The sequence below is a fragment of the Macrobrachium nipponense genome, chromosome 24 (assembly GCF_015104395.2).
Source record: "Macrobrachium nipponense isolate FS-2020 chromosome 24, ASM1510439v2, whole genome shotgun sequence".
In the NCBI taxonomy this organism is placed as follows: domain Eukaryota; kingdom Metazoa; phylum Arthropoda; class Malacostraca; order Decapoda; family Palaemonidae; genus Macrobrachium; species Macrobrachium nipponense.
The window spans coordinates 55,551,899-55,574,739 of NC_061091.1; the positions used below are offsets into that span (position 1 = coordinate 55,551,899).

The 22,841-nt window shown below is 39.0% G+C and overlaps 1 protein-coding gene and 1 long non-coding RNA gene across 2 annotated transcripts in view; one reads left to right on the forward strand and one right to left on the reverse strand.

Moving 5' to 3' along the window:
* Positions 1–22,841, reverse strand: part of LOC135205648 (uncharacterized) — a 301,866-nt gene that overhangs the window by 63,491 nt on the left and 215,534 nt on the right. The gene's annotated exons all lie outside the window — the stretch shown is intronic.
* On the forward strand, positions 6,330–22,834 carry LOC135205558 (high affinity cGMP-specific 3',5'-cyclic phosphodiesterase 9A-like). Its single transcript, XM_064236323.1, has 10 exons — positions 6,330–6,478; positions 11,650–11,743; positions 12,070–12,144; positions 12,277–12,363; positions 14,427–14,614; positions 15,680–15,836; positions 20,152–20,286; positions 20,596–20,679; positions 21,947–22,087; positions 22,187–22,834. Exons 1-10 carry the CDS (start codon positions 6,330–6,332, stop codon positions 22,295–22,297), a joined length of 1,221 nt encoding a protein of 406 aa, XP_064092393.1. The 3' UTR covers positions 22,298–22,834.

The window sequence follows — 22,841 nt, forward strand, 5'->3', positions numbered from 1 at the left end:
CGGAGATCTGAGAGTAGCCTACAACTTACATTTATGAGTTGTATCTGAAAGAACTTTTATAATATTGTATTTAATTTCAGCTGCAGTATACAAATTCTCTAAGACAGAACTCTTACTTTGGTATAACTAACCCAAGTCCAATTAGAGCTATTCCTTTTCCAAAGATGATAAGCGCCCCGTTCTCCACACCAGCACCTCTACAAGCGCAAGAAATAAAGCTTAGACTTCAGTACAATAATTCAACGAGTACAATACACTGCTGGTGTTATGAATTTCGACGCACATGGCAAGTATGAGACATCTGGCAACTGTACAAAGTAGTGAGCTATATGCCAGTGTTTAGCATGAGAAACGGTTGGATTGATACCCGTGACACAAAATCATGAAACATGTAGTACATGCATAACGAAGAAGTGTGCTTACCTAATGGTAGATTATATATGTTGATTAATAGTATATTACAAAATCAAAAGGTTAACTGACATATTAAGTTCACAACACTGAAGTTGCCGTATGTCAACTTAGCTTGCCGTGATGCACACCAAAATTCACGAACCCTACTACACAACAACACTATTACATGAGCATCTAAATGACTAAGGAAAACCTACAGTATTTCTGAAGAGTGTGGGTACACTGAGAATTCTCTTAAGTCTACATACTTCTCAAGGACCCACACTCTCTGAGAAGTATCCACACTCTCTTAAGTCTACATACTTCTTAATGACCCACAGTACCTATGTATAAGTACTGACACATACTCATGCGCATCAACCTCTCAAAGGGTGGGCACCTCAAAAGGGAGCATAGAGGGATCTACTCAGGTGTAAAGATTCTTTTGGGCTCAAAAGGCCTCAGAGTATCTCTCAGGTGTAAAGATTCTTTTGGGCACCTCAAAAGGCCTCAGAGTATCTCTCAGGTGTAAAGATTCTTTTGGGCACCTCAAAAGGCCTCAGAGTATCTCTCAGGTGTAAAGATTCTAAAAGACCCTATCATACTTGTGAATTAGGTAAAGGCATAGTCGTTAACCTAACCAATGTGGACACTCCGTGCGGCCCATAATACGTATGAGTAGAAACGATTTGCGTTGAATAAAAAATCATTTCCACTAAACCCATGTCAATTATATTTAACGTATTTCTCTTCTCAGTTTTTCCCCTTCTCAGATAGAGGTATCTTATTCTTTGGTGAATAATAATAATAATAATAATAATAATAATAATAATAATAATAACAGTGACATTCACATTCAAGCCAAACATGAAGTCACTGACACAATAGGTGGACTGATTTATAAGGGTCTGAATAGTCCCATCTGGGCAGGAGGCCTGCACTATCATTTGTACCTTGTAGTAAATGTGTCGTGAGAGATAACTGGTCAAATATGGCCGGAGTAACAACCAGAGAGTATACGGCCACCTGACAGAATATATTAAAGCACAGTCAAGTAATGTATTTTTATAACGGTGGATAAATCAATATCAGAGAGAGCTTTTAAAATAAAATTAAGCTTACGGAAAACATAAATCAATCACTCGCACACGAAATATTCATACAGATAGTTACATCGGAGCTTTATAAAAAAAAACTTAAATTGGATCGCTGTCTAAACGAGGTAAGACTTGCTTTTATGGAATCACTTACACTTCAAGAAAGTACTGTCTAACCTATGAGATGTTTAGCACTCGGTTACTGAATCCAGCCGTCATGTAAATAAGTATAAATGGCAAATAAGGAATAATTTTTTCTCATTTTTCAGAGAACCATTCGTTGTCGACACGCACACCTATCAGCAGAGTGAGTTAACTTTGGATTACAGAGTCCTGTGCTGTTGAGAAATCAAGTTTCTGCTTTGATATATCGATGTGATTTATGTTTGCTGTTAATTGATGTTCAGTGTTTTGCAACCTTACACCTGAAATAGTTAAAACTATCATTTTTCAGTAAATTCAAATCACCAATGCTCTATTAGCTTAGGACTCCATACTTTCTCTCGTCTTTATTCCATATTATTTTAAATGTTTCAACATTTTCCAACTTCTTTAGCCTCAGTCCCCTTCCTTTACATTCCCTCATTTCTTTGACACTAAGCCTTCTTACAATCCTATGCCCTTTTTCAAACCCTCTTCCCTGCATCCCAGTCTTCTAGTGCCACGGGTCCCCCCCCAAAAAAAAAAAATACTCTAGTGTTAAGACTTTTGTAAGTTACGAGCCATTCTGACCCTCTTTCTCTCTCCCTCTCTCTCTCTCTGGTTGCTTGGTGTTGCAGAGGTGACCTCAACCATAAATCGAGTAAGGCATCGAGCCACTTCTGAAGTGAGCAACTCAGGCATGTACTGATGCTACCATTGGTCTCTTACTGAACACCCTGTTGCACCAATATATTCGCTTAGCTTGCTCTAGCACCTGTGCTAATTGCAAATTTCCACAGTGCCTAAGGTGGCGACAATAAACAGTAGAGAATTGCAGCTTACAGTATATTTTTTATTTTTTTTTACTAACACGCTGCAAAATTTATCATCACCTAGTTATTCTAACACTTTTCCTGGAAACCCAATTCCATCATTAACTACATGAATTGTACTTTTTTTCTTTAATACTTCTCAGTTGCCAAAACAGTAAAAATTTACACTGAAAAGCCCCTTTTAAAATTAACTGGCACAATATAAAATTCGCCTAGGTAGTTTCAATTCACTATGAGATCTACCTACAAAGGTTGGGTGTTCTAATCTTCACCCATCCTCCTGACGCTAATTACCATCTATGCCGATTCCCATGATAAAAATAGCTTGTTTGTATTAGAATGTCATCTGCTATTTCATTTTATCTACAAATTCTTAATTGCAATAAAAAATATATTGACATATTCATACTGAACTTTAATCACTGACAGCATTTTAAGCAAAATAATTACAAATGCATTGCTTTTACATCATACTTTCTTAAAACACTTGCATAAAAACACAGAAAAAAGTTCCTAGAGCAACGCCACTTTTTTAATGTAGCAACAGTTGCTATGAGACCCACACGCCTACATTTATATATATACTATGCTGTGACTCGTTTCTGTGGTAATGCCATCTATTTACTTTACCTCACACCTATTATTTTGTGGTATTTAGGGTCAATTATAACAAATGAGTACCTATTGTACTTCAGAGGTCAAAGTGATGTATCATTAAGAGTAAAACCTAATGCTTATGTAATACTAACTAGTGCTTCTGATCTAACAGTAATGTATATTAACATTTCAAGAGGGGGAAACTGTGACTTCTGAAGCAAGAAGCGGTCTTCAAAATGCTTATATCAATAAAAACGGAAACTTCATAAGAAGTTATCAACGCTGCAGTATCATTAATATCTGCAGTTTCCATAGAACTCCAAATACTGTTTAGAGTGCTGGTCTGTTTTCTGTAATCCACTGAGCCTGAGTTAGTACCCTGTATTTGTTTTATCGAGCTTGAGTTATTGCATGCTACTTGCTTGCTAATTATTTCACTGAAGTAGTGTTCTTCTGTTGATGTGCCAAGACTGCACTGTATGATGCCAAAGGTTTTCTGCTCCATGTACTGTAAGATTGACAGATATTTGGCCTACTGGCGTATGGATGATGGTGCTCTTGGGCTGAAGAGTGGCTGTAATAATACCTTAAATGGGCCATGCTCGTCTTCCTTCATTTGATATTTATTTTTCAGATTTTTCATCCATGTATCACTTTTCTCTACAACTATGTTTTAAAATACTTCGTTCTACGATTTAAAATACTTCTGTTAATATCGGAATTTTGGTTTGCTGAAAAGTTGTTTTGGTATTTAATCTCCTTTCAGGATTGTCCTGTATGGATGTTTGCAGATTAGGAATGATAAAAATTTGCTACTACCACTCTTAATATCAGTAACATATGGAATCCGCTCCACACATGCCAATAACTGGTTAGTGTTAATCTGTACATGAGGCAAAAGACCTAAATCCCTAGAATTCTACCTAACAATTTACTTCCTATCTAATAAGATTTTTGTGATATATTATTCAATATTAAACGCTTGGACTGTTGAGATACTAACGAGTCAATTGACTCTTACACTAAAGAGACAATTATATCACTGACCTGCTTTAATCACGCTAATGCTCTTAAGATACACATACGATTGTTAAAGTCTGTCGGACTAAATTTCAACTTGTACTCTTTGCCTACTGCATTACTATCTAAATATCAGACTTGAAAACCCTGGTCTCTTAGGAATAAGATGTCTGGCTCAAATAATCGTTAGGAACTGCGAAGAACTGAGAAGTGGATGTTGGTAACGGCCGAAAGACACTGTTAATCTATCCTACTTCTCAATTACCAGGAAAATGACAAAGGATGTAAGCAACTGGAAATAATAAGAATCATCATCAACATTTGACGACTACCTCTTTATCACCCATTCCATTAATGACATGATGATGCAGTTATTACTAATATCATTCAAATTGTGCAAGCATTCAAATACGAAGCTAGAAAGGTCTTTAACTTGTTAAGAAAGTTTAAGAAAAAAAGGCAAAGACATGAGAAGTTTAATAACAGAGTGACGAAAGGAAGAAAAAAAAAACATAATAAACAGATACATAAGTTGAACGTTCAAATGTGCAGTCCCCGACCACTTGCTGCTACGTCATTTCTGTGTCTGTCTCTGCTCACGTGTGTCCGTTACTTTCTGAAGTCCTGGGACCTGGAGGCGAGAGGGACGAGACCATCACAAACACCGTGGCTGAAGTGGCAGCGCAGCTCCAGAAAGTATTCCGCATCGAGGAACTGAAGGCCGACTTCGGGACGCGAATCTCGTCGTTGGAGAAGAGGCTAGAAAGTAAGTGTCCTAGCTGCACCTAATTCTTCTTGATTTCCAATGTGTGTCAACCACACGCACTTCATTTGCATCGAGTCCTAATTATGACTCAATGTCACTCCCATCATTCATATTACCCCTCATCCTCACTGTTGTGTGACATCATGACCCAGTCAAGTGGATCTTCAAAGCCTTCCAAGGCCTCCTCTATGTACCCACGGTGCAATCGACTACCAAATGCGGTATTCTAGCCTCCTTCACATATGTTATGTACTATAGTAGATTCACATCAGCCGTACGTTTGATGTCCAGGCCAGTTCCTTACGACGCTCCTGATTGGCTGTTGATAAGCCAATCGCAGGGCTGGAAACTCTCAGTCTCTCTCGAGAGTTCACATAGGCAGGATGTAAGTTCCATCTCTCCTTAGGTATACGTCTTTCTGGAGAGGTGGTACATACATCCTATCCATGTGAATTCTCGAGAGAGACTGAGAGTTTCCAGCCCTGTGATTGGCTTATCAACAGCCAATCAGGAGCGTCGTAAGGGACTGGCCTAAACATCATATGCACGGTTGATGTGAATCTACTATACCAATCACAGCCTTAGGAATTGTATACAATCTGAGATCAAAAGTTGCTTTGTAGGGTCTTTCTAGTTTATAATTACGTCGCGTGACACCTGTTGTCAGTGCTCTCAAAAATCAGCAGATATGCGTCAATCATTTCAATATTACATTATCTTTTCCCTAGCTTTAGATTGTCAACCATACTGTGTCAATCGTATTGCTTAAATCACTGTAGCAAAGGTAGCAATCATGCCTAACAATATGAATAAACCACAATTTGCATGATCAAATTTAGACAACGTCTGCTGTGATTTTCACCGATTAACTTATCAAAAAAATACAGACCACGGCAAATAAGTTTTGCCCGACACCATTTATACGGCACAGATAACTTGCACAGAAACTAAAGACTTTCACCGGACAATTTGTAGGGATTTTACAGAATTTACCGTATATTGTTAACAAAATAAACAGATCATATTTTGGCATATCATTTTTGGACAATAATTGCACCAATATTAAACATGTCTACCAAATACCTCCTTAGCAAAATGAAAGAGGACGTAACCACAATTTTGCACCAGAAAACACTGTTTGTACATATATGTATATCAAGAATTCTCACCAAAAGCCTTCTCGACAAAATGAGAACAGACCAAGTCCGAAGATTTTCATCCAAAAGCATAAAATTCTACATCTGAGCCGTAATGTTAAATAATCAAATAAGCTCACCAGATACCAAACCAAAAAACCAGAATACGCGAAGACGTTTCACTTCGCTCACAAAGTGGCATCTGCACCAAAAACGAGATTTAAACTACTATTTTTTTTTTTTTTTTTTTTTTGTACATCGGCATGGTGATTTATACCAAAAGCAAAATACGAAACCCGACTCGCTAACAACAATAAATGTTTGAAACACCTGTGGCAACCATTTCATGCTATACTTATGTTTTCCACCCTTGACCCCTGCTGGAGACAGCAAGAGGGTTATCGAAATAGAGAAGTTCAAGTACGAGATCGCTGACATCCGAGATGCCTTCCTGACCCACCAACGGACGCGCCATGTTGACTTCGCCAGGCTAAGGTACGAAAGCTCCCGTTTTATTATTACTATTATCATTATTATTATTATTATTATTATCACAGTCCTCCAATTCGACTGGGTGGTATTTATAGTGTGGGGTTCCGGGTTGCATCCTGCCTCCTTAGGAGTCCATCACTTTTCTTACTATGTGTGCCGTTTCTAGGATCACACTCTTCTGCATGAGTCCTGGAGCTACTTCAGCCTCTAGTTTTTCTAGATTCCTTTTCAGGGATCTTGGGATCGTGCCTAGTGCTCCTATGATTATGGGTACGATTTCCACTGGCATATCCCATATCCTTCTTATTTCTATTTTCAGATCTTGATACTTATCCATTTTTTCCCTCTCTTTCTCCTCAACTCTGGTGTCCCATGGTATTGCGACATCAATGAGTGATACTTTCTTCTTGACTTTGTCAATCAACGTCACGTCTGGTCTGTTTGCACGTATCACCCTATCCGTTCTGATACCATAGTCCCAGAGGATCTTTGCCTGATCGTTTTCTATCACTCCTTCAGGTTGGTGCTCGTACCACTTATTACTGCAAGGTAGCTGATGTTTCTTGCACAGGCTCCAGTGGAGGGCTTTTGCCACTGAACCATGCCTCTTTTTGTACTGGTTCTGTGCAAGTGCCGGGCATTCACTTGCTATGTGGTTTATGGTTTCATTTTTCGTATTGCACTTCCTACATATGGGAGAGATGTTATTTCCGTCTCTCGTACTTTGAACATATCTGGTTCTTAGGGCCTGATCTTGTGCCGCTGTTATCATTCCTTCAGTTTCCTTCTTTAGCTCTCCCCTCTGTAGCCATTGCCAATTGTCATCGCTGGCTAGTTCTTTAGTCTGTCTCATGTATTGTCCGTGCATTGGTTTGTTATGCCAGTCGTCTGTTCTTTCTGTCTTTCTCCTGTCTCTGTATATTTCTGGGTCTTCGTCTACTTTTATTAGTCCTTCTTCCCATGCACTCTTTAGCCACTCATCTTCACTGGTTTTCAGGTATTGCCCCAGTGCTCTGTTTTCGATGTTGACGCAGTCCTCTATACTTAGTAGTCCTCTCCCTCCTTCCTTTCGTGTTATGTATAGTCTGTCCGTATTTGCTCTTGGGTGTAGTGCTTTGTGTATTGTCATTTGTTTCCTGGTTTTTCTGATCTATGCTGCGGAGTTCTGCCTTCGTCCATTCCACTATTCCTGCGCTGTATCTGATTACTGGCACTGCCCATGTGTTTATGGCTTTTATCATATTTCCGCGTTGAGTTTTGACTTGAGTATCGCCTTGAGTCTCTGCATATATTCTTTCCTGATCGTGTCCTTCATCTCTTGGTGTTTTATATCTCCTCCTTCCATTATTCCCAGGTATTTGTATCCTGTCTCATCTATGTGTTTGATGTTGCTCCCATCTGGTAGCTTTATCCCTTCAGTTCTCGTTACTTTGCCTTGTATGTTGACTAGGGCGCATTTTTCTATTCCAAACTCCATCCTGATGTCCCCAGATACAATCCTTACAGTCTGGATTAGGGTATCTATTTCCTTGATGCTCTTACCATACAGCTTGATGTCGTCCATGAACATCAGATGGTTGATTTTGTTGCCTCTTTTCTTGAGTTGGTACCGGCATCCATCTTCTGTAGTACTTTTGTCATGGGAATCATGGCTACTACGAAGAGTAGTGGGGACAGTGAGTCGCCCTGGAAGATCCCTCTCCTGATATTAACCTCTGCTAGTCTTATTCCAGAGCTTGTAAGTATTGTATTCCAGTTGCGCATTGTATTTTTGAGGAAGCTGATGGTATTTTCCTCTGCCCCATATATTTTCAGGCATTCTATTAGCCATGTGTGTGGTATCATGTCGAAGGCTTTCTTATAGTCTATCCATGCCATGCTTAGGTTGGTTTTCCTTCTCCTGCTGTTCTTCATTACCATTTTGTCTATCAGGAGCTGGTCTTTTGTGCCCCTACACTTCCTTCTGCAGCCTTTCTGTTGGTGGGGGATGGTGTTTGTCTCCTCTAGGTAGTTGTATAGCCTTTCGCTGATGATACCTGTTAGTAACTTCCACATTATTGGTAGGCAGGTGATAGGCCTGTAGTTACTGGCTATATTTCCCTTACTCTTGTCTTTTTGTACTAAGGATGTTCTTCCTGTGGTCATCCATTTGGGTGCTTGGTGATTTGAGATACAATGCTGGAGTTGTTGTGCTATTCGTGGGTGTAGGGCCTTGAAGTTTTTGAGCCAGTATCCATGGACTTCATCGGGACCTGGGGCTTTCCAGTTTGGCATTTTCTTTAGTTGGTGTCTGACTGTGTCTGTCGTGATCTCTGTGAATCTTTGTTTTATTCTCCCTGTTTCTTCTTCCTTGACTTCCTGGAGCCATGTTGCATGTTTGTTGTGTGATACCGGATTGCTCCATATGTTTTCCCAGAGTCTCTTACTTGGTTCGGCTTCAGGAATTTCTGGGTGGTTTGTCTTCCCTCTAGTTGGCTGTATAGTCTTTTCTGGTTGGTTCCGAATAGTTTGTTCTGTTGGTATCCCTTATTCCTGTTCATGTACCGTTGGATCTTGTGTGCTTTGGCCTTAAGCCTCTGTTTTACATCTTCTATTGTGTTATTTAGTCCCCTCTCTTGTACTTTGTATTTCTCGTTGAGTTCCTCCCTTGCTTTCTTGCTTCTTAGCCTTTTTTCTGCCATCTCTTTCAGTTTACTCAAGTCAGATCTCATCACCATGATTTGCTTTTCCAGGCGCCTTTTCCAAGGAGGTTGCTGTTTTGGTTTCTGTTGGGTTGGTTGTGACGGTGGTGTTGGTGTTCGAATCCCCATCAGTTCTGCTACTAATCTTGCTCCTGCATATGTCAAGTTATTTGTTTCTGTGATACTGGTGGTGTGTATTAGGCCCATTATTTCATTGACCTCACTTGTTTTCTCCTTAATTTCTTGGTGTTGTAGGCTTTCATGGAGGGGATCTTTGTTCTCTCTGTATCTGGCTCCATCCATTGTCTAATCTTTTCTACCCATTCCGTCCTCTCTGTTACTTCGTTGGTGTTTCTTCGTGTGTCGTTGTTTGATACCTCATCCTCCCTGTCGTCTTCTGTGGCATCGTCTCTCAGTTCGTCTTCGTGTAATTCGTTGTCGTGTGACATTTCCCTTTCCAGTTCTTCTCTTTCTGTTGGGGAGAGCCAGTTCTTTTTCTTTATGTTCCTTACTTGGTCTGCCAGCCTCTGCTCTGTTTGGGGGGTGTTATTCCTCTCATTCCAGATGTTGACCAATCTTCTTCTATATCCTCTCTCCGTCGGGTTGCTTCTTATGTAGCATCTCCATATTTCCTTATTTTCTTCTCTTGTCCATTTCTTCCTTTTTGCCTCTGTAGCTCCAATTTCAGGCTGTTGATTACTGTCGTTGTGGTGATCAGTTGCTGGATGACGACCTCCAAGTACCTGACCGTCTTCCCCTACAATTGGGTTGAATACCTGGTTGCCGGACGAGGCTCCTCTGTTGCCAGAGGTTCCATTTACGTCGTTGTCGTTTATTCCTTCATTTCTTTCCATCATTGCTGAGTTTTGCTATTTAACCCATAGCTGGACCCTACCCCATCAGGGATAGGTACTCATTTACAGCTGAGTAGACTGAGGAAATTATGGTAAAGATCCTTTCCCAAGGAATCAACGCCGAGGAGAGCGGTCACCCATCCAACGACTGACCAGCCCCAATGTTGCTTAACTTGACTTAAGTCTATTGACGACCTAACCCACTCCTCCAGATGATGGTTTTACCTGGCAGAAAGTAATTTTTTAAAATTCTTCTGATGCTCTTTTCTGTGCAAGAAAGATAATTCAACAACTGCCCAATATTCTTAATAAATCACCCAAACAATAGATTTACAGAAGAGAATGATTACCGTTTCGCCACTCTACGCAAGTATGGCATGAATTACTACTAAACTGGATTACAATAAGACTTTCTATTTTTGTGTGGTGGTGTCAGACGGGAAGGAGGTTAGTCTCAGCTGATTGGGATTATTACAAGACAGGTGCTTCCCCTTCATTGGCTGGTGTCTAAACCCATGCGAAACAGGAACTGACTGCGAGGTTGAGAGTACACTGTCTTGTCTTACAGCTGGTGTATGGCTTTGGAAATCCCAAAGGAATTGTTCTTGGGAGTCTAGTCAATGGGGCATGGTTGAAACCTGGGGTATCAACAATGGGAGATGTCAATTACACAGGCAGTTTTCAATTTCTCGCAACCAGTATGTCTCTTGCCTGGGTGACGGTTTATTTTTCAATACACAAAGCATGAACAGCTGTCCTGGGCACTACTGATGACAACTATTCCAGCTGATGGGTATTTACTCGGCCAGTATGGCGTCATATGCTTCATCATAGTATCTCTCGATAGCACCATCCCAAAATGTGGCCCTAAATCCAGTTGAAGAGGCCCATCATATTCATGATGATGTAGGTACCACACCTCCTTGGAATATGCATTGGAATTGATATACCATGTCCCTCTTCTTAAGAATGACATACAAAATAGGGGATGGGTGGTTTTTCATGTGGGCCAAAAGCCAGCCAATCAGGGATGAGCACCCAATGAATAGTCACGACAATAACCTTACCCTATTAATATCTTCCCAGTACACTCCTCTGTAAAAATACAGCCTCTGACTTTATCATCACCCTTGATAAGCAGGATTTCTGCTATGGTCATACCACATCAAAATAAAGTGGTGTTCACAATTCATTTTTTTCATGTTTCCTGCCTGCCTTACTCGATTTCCATTTTTACACGAGGTAAATACAACCTTCCCTAATGAGTCCACAGCCTTCAGTGGATAATTTCATTGCATGAAATTTTCTTTCACAGAAAGAGGAATTATCAGAAGAACTAAGAATCTTTACGATAAGTTGAACTCTGCTTATGCAGCCATCATCTTTTAACGATTAAAAGTCGTATGCTTCCAAATTAAAACTCTAATGGCTTTCATGGCTAATATATGGTTCGTTTCCACGAGTAACAGACTATAAAGGTTTGGTTTCATTAATACCTGTTACTAAACAAGGTAAGGATGATAATCACAAAGTAGCATATTAATTTGATAGGGTAAACTGCTCCATCTCATTCTCTCTTTGTATGACAATAATTTGTAGTTTAGAACTACACCTAACATCCTTTCTTCCATTTTTCTAGGCCAGCAGTTACACTACCGGCCACGTTCTTCTCACCAGGGACCGTGAGAGAGCATGTCATCACCTTGCAGCGGGAACCACCAGCGTTCACCAAGGTAAAGAAAGGTCCTAGATTTAGTTTATATCTTTCCACTCAGTGCGGGCCAGTCCTGGGCAACAGGCCCTCATGTTGAGCTGAAAATTTCAGCAACAATTTCTTTATGCAAGTGCATTAACCTTTCCTTACAGGGGCTTGGGGTCACCATGAAGTGGGTGACCATTTGCTACTTGCATTTAAGCAGATACTAAATAGGAAGTTGGTTTGACAAGGCTGCAAGCAGTTATACTAAAGAAATTAAGGGTGTTGTTGCTATGAAAATACCAGGCTGGAAAATTCACCACCATAGGCTACATCTGAAAGACATTCTATATTGTTTTACAGTACCGGCTGACAACTGAAACAACAGAGTGCTTGAAACAACCTTCTTTCGACGTTTGGCAGTGGGAACCTAACGAGGTAAAAAATATTCCACTAATTGAGAATTTCTTCAACGCTGTTTGCAGTCAAGAGAAAATCAAAGAAAAATGAGTAAAATATACCAATTTTGGAAAGGATTATATTAACCAGGTTATGGTTTCCCATTCACAGATGCTTACACTGATAGAGCACATGTACAGAGAACTAGGACTCCTCGAAGAATTCTGCATCAGTCCACCAACGATACGCAACTTTCTGGTAAAACCACCTTCATCTACTCTAATTTTGTACCATGAATAACCTACTCTAGCTTTTGGATTTTCTGTCCTGATTCCATTAATTCAAGGGGAATGCGTCATTATTCTTCCATCAACTATACATTATTACTTTTTCCCGTTTGTTCTTTCGTTTCCTTCACTTGAATATTCTAAATAACACTCTCCTCACAGTCTTCTCCATGGCTGTCATTACCGATTTGTTTCCGTTCTCTATCGTATATAAAAGGCAGGTGCTATTTTCAACCAAGCTTTGTGACGCAAGAATCCTTTTCATCCAGTATTTCAACATCCAATAAAGAAGTCAAATTCAGATATAATCACACTTTTTCACACACAATTCACTTTCACTCCGACTCGCTCATTTGCCGCTCATTCACCCCCTACCCACCCTTCCCTCCCATTTCCAGGAGTCACTTCAACTTGAAGTGTGCCACTCTCTAAAATTCAAATTAAGCAAAGAGTGAAGATAGGAATGCACTTTTATTTTTACCGAAAAAACTGTTCTCTTTTAAATGGCTGCCATTTTCATTAAAGGGTTTCTATTTATTGTTGTACAAATTTTCAACTCTCACAAAGCTTCAATTCTCTTGTATAATGTTGCCATTTTCATCATGAGCATCAAGACCTTCCACCTCATTTCAGAAAGGATTTTCCATTTCTATTTTATGGAAATTAAGTTCAATCAAGGGTTTCTATCCTTTTCTAAAAAAAAAAAGTTGTCCTTTTAACTCTGAATTCCCATAATATTCTTAATAGGGGGGTTATTTTTGCCTAGGGAAACTTTCTTTAACACAGGTGTTATTTTTGTCCGTAGATTTCTATCTGCTTTGTGCACGTCTTATTCTTGCCAGTAGAATACCGTCATATTCGTAGGTGTTATTCTTGTCAAGATATTCCCTTTTATTTTGCAAAGTTGTTATTCTTGCAAGATTCCCGTCTTTGCACAAATGCTATTTTCGTAGGCATATTCGACTGTCTTTTTCGTATGGTATTATTCTTGCCAGGATTTTTCCCTTTTATTTTGCACAGTTGTATTCTTGTCAGGAGATGCCCATCTCCTTGATAAATGTGTTATTCCTACCAGCAGATTCCACTGCCATTTTCATAGTTGTTATTATTGCCAAGATATTCCCTTCTATTTTGCACAATTGCTGTTGTTGCCAGGAGTATCCTTTCTCCTTTGCGCTTGTGTTATTCTTGCCAGTAGATTCCAATGTCTTTTGTGTAGGTTATTCTTGCCAAGATATTCCATCTACTTCACAGTTGTGACCCTCGCCAGGAGACTTCCCTCTCCCAGGCGAGCATGTTATTCTTTCCAGAGGAATCCACACTGTCTTTTGCCCAGATGTCATTCTCGCCAATAGATTCCATTTCTTGAAAAAGGAATATTATTCTTACCAGGATGTTCCATTTTCTATTGTGCGTAATATTTTTGCCTGGAGATTCTCATTTCTATTGCATAGGTGTTATTCTTTGCACAAGTGTTATTTTTCCCATGAAATTCAAATCAATTTACTATTGGGACGTGTTATTTTTCCATGAGATTCAAATCCATTTCACAGTTACTTTGCCGGTATATCCAATTTTCTTTTAATTAAATGTCACCAAAGGTGTTTTATCTTTTTCCATATGAGTCAGTTTTACCATAGTTTTCCTCACAAGTATAATTTTTAGCCAGCCTCATTTAGTCTCCCTCTTGCAAACAAGCATTTCATCATGAACTTTCATGAAGGTTTACATGGAAGTGTCACAAAGGCCTTTGCTTTTCCTTAAAAATGGTTGTACTCTAACTCAATTTTCCATTTTTGGCAAGTGTTATAAAAAAAAGCTTCTTCTTTTTCTTCGAACAGATCCCATTTTGACACATCTTCAATTATGCTCTTCCGCTACTTTTACCACAAAGATTTTTCTTTAAAAAATGGCCTTGCACAAGCCTTTTCATCCCTTTATAAAGACGTAATTTTTTACGATAGGCCTTTCATTCTCTTTCACATGGGCCTTTTTATTATCTCTTTATTACTTTCAATTCCCTTTCCGACGCAGGTGTCCGTGCAGGAAAACTACCGAAATAACCCTTTCCACAACTTCCGCCACTGCTTCTGTGTCACCCAGATGATGTACTGCCTTATCTACCTGTGTCGCCTGCCGGAGAAACTGTCGAAGAAGGAGCTGGGGGTCCTCATCACTGCTTGCATATGTCACGATCTAGATCATCCGGGCTATAACAATTCGTAAGAGTTTATCATGCTCGCTTGGCTATCAATCAAGAGTTCATTTTCCCTAATTTAATTCGATACAAGTACTATGTTCATTTTCAATAAGTATATAAGGCAATGTCCAATCTGTATCAAGGAATCGAAGTTCCTAAACTGAAATGTTACTATAAAATGGCTTCTCAAATGTTAACTGAAGAAACTTTTCAGCCGTGTCCACTGATTTCGGATTATCGTTTTCTTCATATCGAGATATTGAAACTGCTTTTATGATAGGTCAGTGTTAAGATCTCTCTCTCTCTCTCTCTCTCTCTCTCTCATTTTTTGTTTTGTAACAACGCAAATCTACCGTTCATCCACAAAAGCTTAGTATTCAAGTTTAGTAGTGTATTTTGACAGAGTTTTAAAAGCAAAATACAACGAAATATATTATAATAATAATGATGCAACTAAATGAGTCACATACGTTCTCTCTTCCTATGACACTGAAAACAGGACCCACGCTAAATTATGGTAAAAATAAAATTTATTTCCGTATATTTGTGTGTTTATGCACTTCTGCGTGCACAGACACAATAATTGGTTTTACGCATATATAAACTCACATAAAAACAGATTATCTTGGTAACAAAACTGTTTTATTGATATTACATTTAAATGGCGTTACAAGTCATTAACACAGAAAACATACATTGGTCAAAAATAAATGAAAACATGTCTGAAAAAATATTAGACAAAGCCCACTATGATTTAGTTCTTTACAGTTCTTAGCTAGTGTATATATCCATATATATATCCATATATATATATATATATATATATATATATATATATATATATATATATATATATATATATATATAATTACTTATTTACCTTTATCAGTTTTGTATTTCATTTGTATTATCGTCATTTTCCTCTTTTCAATTAACGGAGATCCTATTTCCTGGAAACTTGCTTAGTAAGTCAACGGCTTTCTCTACTTCTTTCTTGGCTGTTTCGCATGAATGCGAGACCATTTCAAGAGCAAAAACGTGTAGAGATCTCTCACTGTACTATCCCGATTCCCCTCATCCCTTCTAGGTATCAAATCAATGCACGGACCGAACTGGCTGTCAGGTACAATGACGCTTCGCCCCTCGAGAACCACCACTGTGCTGTAGGATTCAGGATACTGGCTAATCCTGAATGCAACATCTTCAGCAGCTTACCCGAGTCCCTCTTCAAGGAAATTCGTGGGGTAAGTGTGGTAGTAATAATAATAGTAAATAATAATAATAATAATAATAATAATTATTATTATTATTATTATTATATAGGTTATACAAGTACCTAGAAGAGACAAACATCATCCCCACCAACAGAAAGGCTGCAGAAGTGTAAGGGCACAAAACACCAGCTCCTGATAGACAAAATGGTAATGAAGAAAGTAGGAGAAGGAAACCCAACCTAAGCATGGCATGGATTGACTACAAGAAAGCCTTTGACAGGATATCACAAACGTGGCTAATAGAATGCCTAAAAATATATAGGGCAAAGGAAAACACCATCAGCTTCCTAAAAAATACAATGCGCAACTGGAATACAATACTTACAAAGCTCTGGGATAAGACTAGCGGAGGTTAACATCAGAAGAATGATCTTTCAAGGCGACTCACTGTTCCCACTACTCTTCATAGTAGCCATTATTCCCATGACAAAACCACTACAGTAGATGGATGCTGGGTACCAACTCAAGAAAGGAGGCAACAGAATTAACCATCTGAAGTTCATGAGCGACATCAAGCTTTACGGTAAGAGCCTCGAGGAAATAGATACCCTAATCCACACTAAGGATTGTATCTGGGGACATCAGGATGGAGTTTGGAATAGAAAAATTTGCCTTGGTCAACATACAAAAAGGCAAAGTGACAAGGACTGAAGGGATAAAGCTACCAGATTAGAATAGCACCAAACATATAGATGAGAGAGGATACAAATACCTGGGAATAATAGAAGGAGAGGCTGTAAAACACCAAGAGAGATGAAAAGGCCACGATCAGGAATGAATTTATGCAGAAACTTAAGGCAATAATCAAGTCAAAACTCAACACCAGAAACAATGAAAGCCATATACACATGGGCAGTACCGGTAATCACATACAGAGCAGTGGTAGTGGAGTGGGCGAAGGCTAAACTCCACAGCTTTGACCAGAAAACTAGGTAACATGAAAACACGCAAGGTACTACGCCCAAGAGCAAATGCAGACAGGCTACACATAACATGAAAGGAAGGAGGGAGATGATTACTAAGTACAGAGGACTGTCAACATCGAGAGCAGAGCACTGGGGAAATGTCTGAAAACCAGTGGCTAGGAAGTGCATGGGAAGAAGGACTGATAAAAGTAGATGATGACCCAGAAATTTACAGAGACAGGAGAAAGACCATCAGAAAGGAGGAATGACACAACAAACCAATGCACGGACAGTAAATGAGACATACTAAAGAACTGGCAATAGATGAAACATGGCGATGGCAATAGAGGGGAGAACTCATGAAGGAAACAGAACGAATACTAACAATGGCACAAGACCAAGCCCTAAGAATCAGAAATGTTCAAATGGCGATACATGGAAATAACATCTCACCCAAAAGCGGGAAGTGTCATATGAAAAATGAGATCATAAACCACATAGCAAGCGAATATCCGGCGTTTGCACAGAACCAGTACAAAAAAAGCATGACTTAGTAGCGAAAGCCCTCCACTGAAGCCTATGCGAGACACAACAGCTTGCTTGCAATAATAAGTGGTACAAATACCAAGCTGAGGTGTGACAGAAAACGATCAAGCAAAGATCCTCTGAGACTATGGTATCAGAACAGACAGGGTGAAAGTGCCAGTAGACCAGATGTGACGTTGATGGACAAAATCATGAAGAAAGTATCACTCACTGATGTTGCAATACCATGGGAGACCTAAGTAAATGAGAAAGAAAGAGAAAAAATAGAAATAAGGACATGGGTTATGCCAGTGGAAATTGTACCCACGTTATAGGAACACTAGGCACGATCCCAAGATCACTGAAAAGGAACTTGGAAAAACCAGATGATGAAATAACTCCAGGACTAATGCAGAAGTGTGTGCTACTTGAAACCGCGCACATAATAAGAAAAGTTATGGATTCCAAAGGAGGCAGGCAACAACCGAAACCCAACACTATAAAAACACCCAGTTGAATAGGATGACTGTTATAGAACTATATATATATATATGTTATCTATATATATATATTATAATTATATAATATGTATATATATAAATATATATATATAGATATATATATATATATATATATATATATATATAATATAAATTAAGCGATAAAGACCGAATTATATGAAAGACCTCCTACAGAAATTACACTTCCGGCAGCATTACTGCAAATAGGGGCATGTATCGAAGGAACCCCAGGGGAAACAAGGACAATTCATTAAGTTACCCCAAGAATACAGAAAGAAAACTTGACCCTCTTGGAGATGTGGCTCTTTATTAAGTTACCCCAAGAATACAGATATAAAACTTGACCCTCTTGGAAATGTGGCTCATTAAGTTACCCCAAGAATACAGATAGAAAACTTGACCCTCTTGGAGATGTGGCTCATTAAGTTACCCCAAGAATACAGCAGGAAAAACTCGAAACTTGCCCTCTTGGAGATGTGGCTCCGGTATTAAGTTACCCCAAGATACAGATAAAAACCCTTACCCTCTTGAGGATGTGGCTCATTTAAGTTACCCCCAAGATTTTTTTTTTTAACAGGATAAAACCCTTGAAAAAAACTTCCCTTGGAGACGGGGCCCCTCTGCTGTCTATCTGTCTACATTCTTTTGTCATGAGCTTAACAGCATCCAGACGAAGTGGTTCTCTACTCGTTTCAAGTCATGGGCCACCAGCTCAATAAAAATAATAACATGGACCAATTCATTTTTAAGTAACGATAAATACAGCATAAGCAATAAACATTCTAGTTTCAAATGTATTTCTTACTCAAGAGTTACAAACTCCACTTTGAGAAAATTATATGAATTGTCGAGTGAAGCACACAGCTACCGTTTTGGTATCATTTTTTTTGCAACCAGACCTGGATTCCCTTTTCACTGACAGGTTTGTCCATGTTAGGTGTGGTAAAATATAATGCACTACGAATATACTTTCCACAGCAAGCTGACTTCTCTGTTTAATATGTAACTAAGATGAAAACCATTCTCAACCTTTTAAACTGGTGCAAATGGCAAAAGATATCTGACTGCATATGTTGGCAAGTGCCTATTTGTTATTGGAAACGGTTCATTTGGGTGCCAAGTGTTTAGAAACTGCACCAAGTTCTGGATACAAATTTAGGATCACGAGTATGTTGATCTGACTGGTCAAATATTTACATGGATAAAATTTTTCATATCAAATTTTGAAAAAATGTTAAAATGTATGTGCCAATCTCCAGTTTATTACTAATATAGTGCACATCCTGTTGCCCAAACAAAGTCACCATGGACCCACTGCTCTAGACGATTTCCACACTGGATATACCTAATTAACTACTTAAGTCAAACCAAGTCAAAGGGCTATAGTATTTAACGAAATGCGACATTCACACTGCCTAAAACACGAGGTTCCATATAAACAAATAGTATATACATACATACATACATTCACACAAACACATATATGTGTTAACTATCTAATCCATCCATCTATCTATCTACGTATATATGTGTGTGCGTATGTGGCTGCATACATACACACACACACACACACACACACACACACACACACACACACACACATATATATATATATTATATATATATATATATATATATATATATATATAATATATATACGTGTGTATATATACATAACATACATGAATATAAATTACAAAGATTACTATGCCTAAAATTCCTCGTTACTGACGGGTTAAGACACTTTGACATATACGTTATTATTTTATTTTTATATTTCAATTCACGGACATGTTCCTTTCGACTAGAATACACACACACACCCTACCATTATTAACCCACCTCACTTTTTCAATTAACTCCTAAAAGTCTTATTTTTCCAAACAAGAGAAAACAAACCACTGAATGGAATAGGTGAAAAAAAAAAAAAATTAACAAAAAAGGCGTGAACCGACCTCCAGCTTACTCGGGGGAGCGTGCTAAAATCTACGGTCAAATAGCGCGATAATTACTATAAATACTGCGTTAAATATGATTAGAAATAAGTGTTCCATACTGTTTAACATGCACGTTGCTTATTTTTAACATTTTCATTCAAATAAATAAAGCATAAATATCCGATTCTAAAATTCCTGTGTCTTTAACTCAACGCGAAACACCTTTTTCAGACCATTTTAGGCTTCTCTCCCATGACCTTTCTTACGACCCCCACCTAGAACAATAACAGCGAGAACAAAAACAAAGTAGTTTGTAGGCTTACTCTAAATTAACCATTTAAAGTTTATAGGTCAAGTGCAGACGTATGCATTATTAATGGCTGTTCTGACATTGCAGGAAATTATCCTCCTGATCCTGGCGACAGACATGGCGCGTCACTCTGAGATCGTCGACGACTTCAAGAAGAAGCTCGAGAACTTCGACTACAAGAACGTCAATCACTTGACGGCGCTCAAGATGATCCTTATCAAGGTTTACTTACAGAGTTTTTTTTTTTTTTCTGTACTCTGACTTCTCTTATCTCAGCTGGAATTTTCCCCCCATCTCTACAGTTTTTGTTATCACGGACATGCCAAACAGCAGCACTAAACAAACGATATGCAATAAAAAAGAAAAGTGCGGAACGTAAAAACGAAAGATCCCACTAGTTTTAAATTAATTCAGAAAACAGCAGCATTGTAATACAATGACTAAGCAAAAATCTAATTGTCACCATTACTTGCTTTACTACTACTACTCCTTCAACACTATCTTATCACTATGATTCATTTAACCTCTCAGGCATGTGACATCTCCAACGAAGTTCGTCCTTCGAAGGTCGCCGAGCCTTGGGTCGACTGCTTGCTCGAGGAATACTTCAACCAGGTACGTGCGATCGATCTAGATTAGATTCACGAGCATACAGTAGCAATTTTGGACGCTCTTTAGACGACGAAGATAAAAACAATAATAACAGTAAATTTACGGACTTTATTTTATCTTGCAACTTTTTCCCATGATAATATATTTATAATAAATCTGAATTTCTGTATACGACACTGATTATAAACGACTTTAACGCTTCAATAAGGAACAATCGGAGATATACAAAAAAACTGAAAAATAAAAACTTTACACTTTTCTGAAAAGTACAAACCAAAGTTATAAAATAATGCTTAAAAGCGGGACTATTCTCCAGCCATTCCCACAGCACCAACTTTTACAAATCGTACATTAGAACACGCTACAAAACACTAGACGAACATGAATATGTCACAATCTCGCCCAACAGAACTTGACCAATAACTAAACAGTTACCAAACGATTCCCGTTAAAACGTGACAAAGGCATTGGACTGCAAAATGCTTAAATGAAAAGAAGTCTATGGCCTTAAAAAGTACGTCAAGGTCACGCCCACTGAGCTCGTGAAAGCAATTCAGTAGGGGTTCCTTACTTGATAATAACACTAATTTGGCCCACCGGCACATGGAATGTCTTATTTTAACATAACGGCCTCAAATATTTCTATATCTATAAACAATGAGGTCAAAAATGCATACCGTAGTTACATACAGTGAAAAGGATGACCGTACAATCGTTGATTCAATCCCAAACGATTAAAGATGGATTCTGTCAGTTCTAGAACCTTTTAATATCTACTCTACGTACCTTTACAAGAATACAACAGTATTCACGACAGCATCAATAACTTTATCTACAGCTCTTTACCTAGTGCACAACTCACCTGAAAATTAAAAAGAAATAAAACTCAACTTAAAACAGATTATGGTGAACGCGCTTCCACATAATTTACTCGAGAAAATATAATAATTATATCTATTTACATATTCAGACATTAGATGATATACCTTTCTCAAATCAGCAATGTATGCAGAACTGAAATTCATTTCTTTTACCACTGTGTTCTTAGCCCTAACAAGTGATTCATCTGTTGCTATTACTTACATATATGATCAAACTTCAAAATTTACTTGTAAGTTTTGGTCCACTTGGGGAGACCAATAAATGGAACTGAAAAATAAATTTTGTTCCCATGCAAATCCGCAAAACAAGGCCAGGCTTAATTCAGCATAAAAATGTTGTGGTCAATGTTTGCATATGAATGCATATACGTATAGCTGTTTGTTTGCAGGCAGAGACCGAGAAACAAGAGGGTCTCCCCGTGGCCCCCTTCATGGATCGAGACAAGGTGACGAAGGCATCGGCCCAAATAAGTTTCATCAAATTCGTTCTCATCCCTCTTTTCGAAGATATATCGCAGCTTTTTCCACAGGTGAGGACCCATCTTGTTTTAGCCAGCCTTACGACCTTTCTCTGTCGAAGAAAATAGCCACTGAAGAGAACTCGATAATGTCTCTTTTTGCTCCCACAGGTGGAAGAGGCACTTGTTGTTCCACTCCGTCACGCGAGGGAGCACTACGAGCAACTTAAGGAGGCAGAGGAAGACATGAGACGACTTGCCCAGAGCAAATCCATAGCCTAGTGCCGGGACTCCTCCTGGGATGACCTCAGGGGGCAAAAGAAGGGAGGTCATAGACGTTCAAGTCGAGGTTCCGTCCAGAGATGGTCTATAAAGCCCATGATCTTATGATGCACAGCGAGAACACAGCGACGCCCCACTAGGGGGATTATCAACTCCTCTGTCTGATAGGCTTCTGTACTTATGAGACCTTGAGCTAGGGCAACAACTATGGGTAAAGCATTGAGCTATGGCAACACCTATGGGTAAGGCATCGCGCTAGAGCAACACCTACTGGTAAGGCGCTGAGCTAGGGCGACACCTATGGGTAAGGCATTAAGCTAGCGCAACACCTATGGATAAGGCCCTGAGCTATGGCAACACATATGGGTAAGGCACTGAGCTAGGGCAACACCTACAGGTAAGGCGCTGAGCTAGGGCGACACCTATGGGTAAGGCATTGAGCCAGGGCAACACCTACGGGTAAGGCGCTGAGCTACGGCAACACCTATGCGTAAGGCATCAAGCAAGGGTAACACCTATGGGTAAGGCATCGAGCTAGGGCAAA